Source organism: Pyrgilauda ruficollis, unplaced genomic scaffold (assembly GCF_017590135.1).
Source record: "Pyrgilauda ruficollis isolate IOZ18807 unplaced genomic scaffold, ASM1759013v1 scaffold2649, whole genome shotgun sequence".
NCBI classification, from domain to species: domain Eukaryota; kingdom Metazoa; phylum Chordata; class Aves; order Passeriformes; family Passeridae; genus Pyrgilauda; species Pyrgilauda ruficollis.
In genome coordinates, this window is record NW_024523988.1 from 1 (window position 1) to 2,296 (window position 2,296).

General features: G+C 59.1%; 1 protein-coding gene across 1 annotated transcript; it reads left to right on the top strand.

Moving 5' to 3' along the window:
* Positions 1-797: 797 nt before the first annotated feature.
* Positions 798-2,182, top strand: LOC121355701 (E3 ubiquitin-protein ligase TRIM35-like; the record flags this gene model as incomplete). Its single annotated transcript, XM_041471348.1, has 4 exons — positions 798-893; positions 1,375-1,605; positions 1,750-1,772; positions 2,061-2,182. Coding segments are annotated over 4 exons (472 nt in total), but the record flags the coding sequence as incomplete, so codon positions are not given.
* Between the last annotated feature and the right edge of the window lie 114 nt (positions 2,183-2,296).

Sequence of the window (2,296 nt, forward strand, 5' to 3'; positions counted from 1 at the left end):
GATGGATCCATGGATGGAGGGATGGATCCATGGAAGGATGGAGGGAGGGAGCGATGGATCCATGGATGAACAGAGATGGATGGAGGGATTGGATCCATGGATGCATCCATAGACGGATGACAAGAGGCATCCCTAAAACCTGGCGCTGTCCCAAATTTGCCAGGATTTGGGATGAGGCAGCCACGCTTCCCTGCAGGGATGTGGCAGCTGCTGGGTGCTCTCCTGCCTTTTAATTATCCGGCGCCATCCCGGATAACAATCCTGCGGGAAAGGGGAGCGGGATGATTATTCCCGGCGGTTTGGTGATTCCCTTGATCCCAGCCTGGATCCGGCCACGCTGGTTTTTCCAGGGTTTGGGAGCGGGGCTGGGATTTGGGAGTTGCACAATTCCAGCAGAAAGGAGGCGCGGGCTGTGGCTGCCTGAGGAGGAGGAGGAGGAGGAGGAAGAGGGGGAGGAGGAGGATGGGATGCAGCCAGGAGCTGGGAATGCTGCCAGGACACGCTGGAAAACAGCCGGCGCCGCCCTGACTCATCCCGCTGGATTTCAAACGTGGCGGGAAAAGCTTGGCCGGTGTTCCTAGGAATGGGAATGGGAATGGGGCTGCCACGGCACTGGGATAGGATATCCCTAAAAAACAGGGAGGAGGATTCCCTATGGAGCAAAGCTCCTCTTCTTCCTGCCTGCCGGAGGGGAAGAGTTGGATGGAGCAAGGATCCTGCTCCAGGGGTGTTTATCCTGGAAAAATCCCAGAAAATCCCGGGAATGGGGGAGTCCTGAGGGCGTCTCCTCCCCACAGGCCAAGCTGGCGAACATGGAGTCATCCCTGCGGGATAAGGCCAAGGATTTCGGGGCCGTGCGGCGATCCTACGAATCCATCTCCCGGCACAACGAGGTGCGTGTTCCCTCCCGGAGCTGGGATCGATCCCAGTCCTGATCCCGATCCCCATCCCAATCCTGATCCCGATCCCAATCCTGATCCCGATCCTGCACGTTCACTGGGGTGGAGCTCCGGTCCCATCCAGGAGAGGAGAGTGATGGGGATTTGGGAAGCAGGGAAGGGAATTTGGGAAGGGCAGTGTGATCCCATTGAATCCCAGGGAATCCCTGAGCTCTGTGAAGGTGGAATCCAGGGAATTCGGGTGCTTCAGAGGTGGGATTGATCCCAATCCCAATCCTTCACATGCACTGGAGTGGAGCACTGATCCCATCCTGGAAAAGGAGAGCAGTGGGGATTTGGGAAGTGGCGATGGGAATTTAGGAAGCGCAGCGTGATCCCAGGGAATCCCTGAGCTCTGGAGCTGCCTGGAAGGGGACCCCAGGGAATTGGGGCGCTGCCGCCGTCCCCACCTGGAGCAAGGTGCCGACATTCCCAGGTGGAATCGGAGCGTCTGGAGCGGCAGGTGAAGTGGGAATTCGAGAAGCTGCACAAGTTCCTGTGGGACGAGGAGCAGGCGGTGCTGGCGCAGCTCCGGGAGGAGACGGGGCGGAAGCAGGATCTGATCCAGGGAAAGATGGAGGAGCTGGCCGAGGCCAGCCAGGCCCTGCTCAACGAGGCCGCGCGGCTCCACGCCGATCTCAAGCAGGACGACTACAAATTCCTGATGGTAATTCCCACATTCCCGATGCTCTTTCCCACCGGGATCCTGCTCCCGGCCCGGATCCCGCCTCCCCCGTGTGATCCATCGGCTGTCGGAATTCCGGTGGCGGCCGGGATCTGATTCCCGGTGTCTCCCTCTTTTGTTTTCCAGACCCACAAGAACCGCAAGCGGAGGTAGGTCCCGATCCCGTCGTATCCATGGGAATTTGGGAATGGCTGAGCCCTTCCCGGTGGCTGGATGGGGTCTCCTGAGATCCCCGCTCCAAGAAAATTCCAGCGTCCCCTCCGAGGTGCTGGTTGTCCCCTGGGTGCTCCGGGCAGGATGGCGGGTACACGAAGCGGAATTTCAGGGTTTGCGGGAAGCGTTAAATCCCAGATTTTGTGGGAATTGAGGGAGAAGAAGCTTGGGAGAAGCCGGGTGCCTCATCCCAATCCTTTCTCCATGGTCAATCCCTGCCCTAGGATCGCCTGCACGGCCGAGGAGCCGGAAGCTGTTCCCTTGGGAATGCTCCTGGACGTGGCCAAGTACCTGGGATCGCTGCAGTACAACGTGTGGAAGAAGATGCTGGACACCATCACCGCCGGTGAGGAGCCGGGAATGTCCGGAATGGGGTTTTCCAGGGGGTCTGGAAAGACGGGAAGTGTGGAGATGGATTCTTCCCAAAAAATGGTGGTTGTGGGGTCTGGAAAGATGGGAA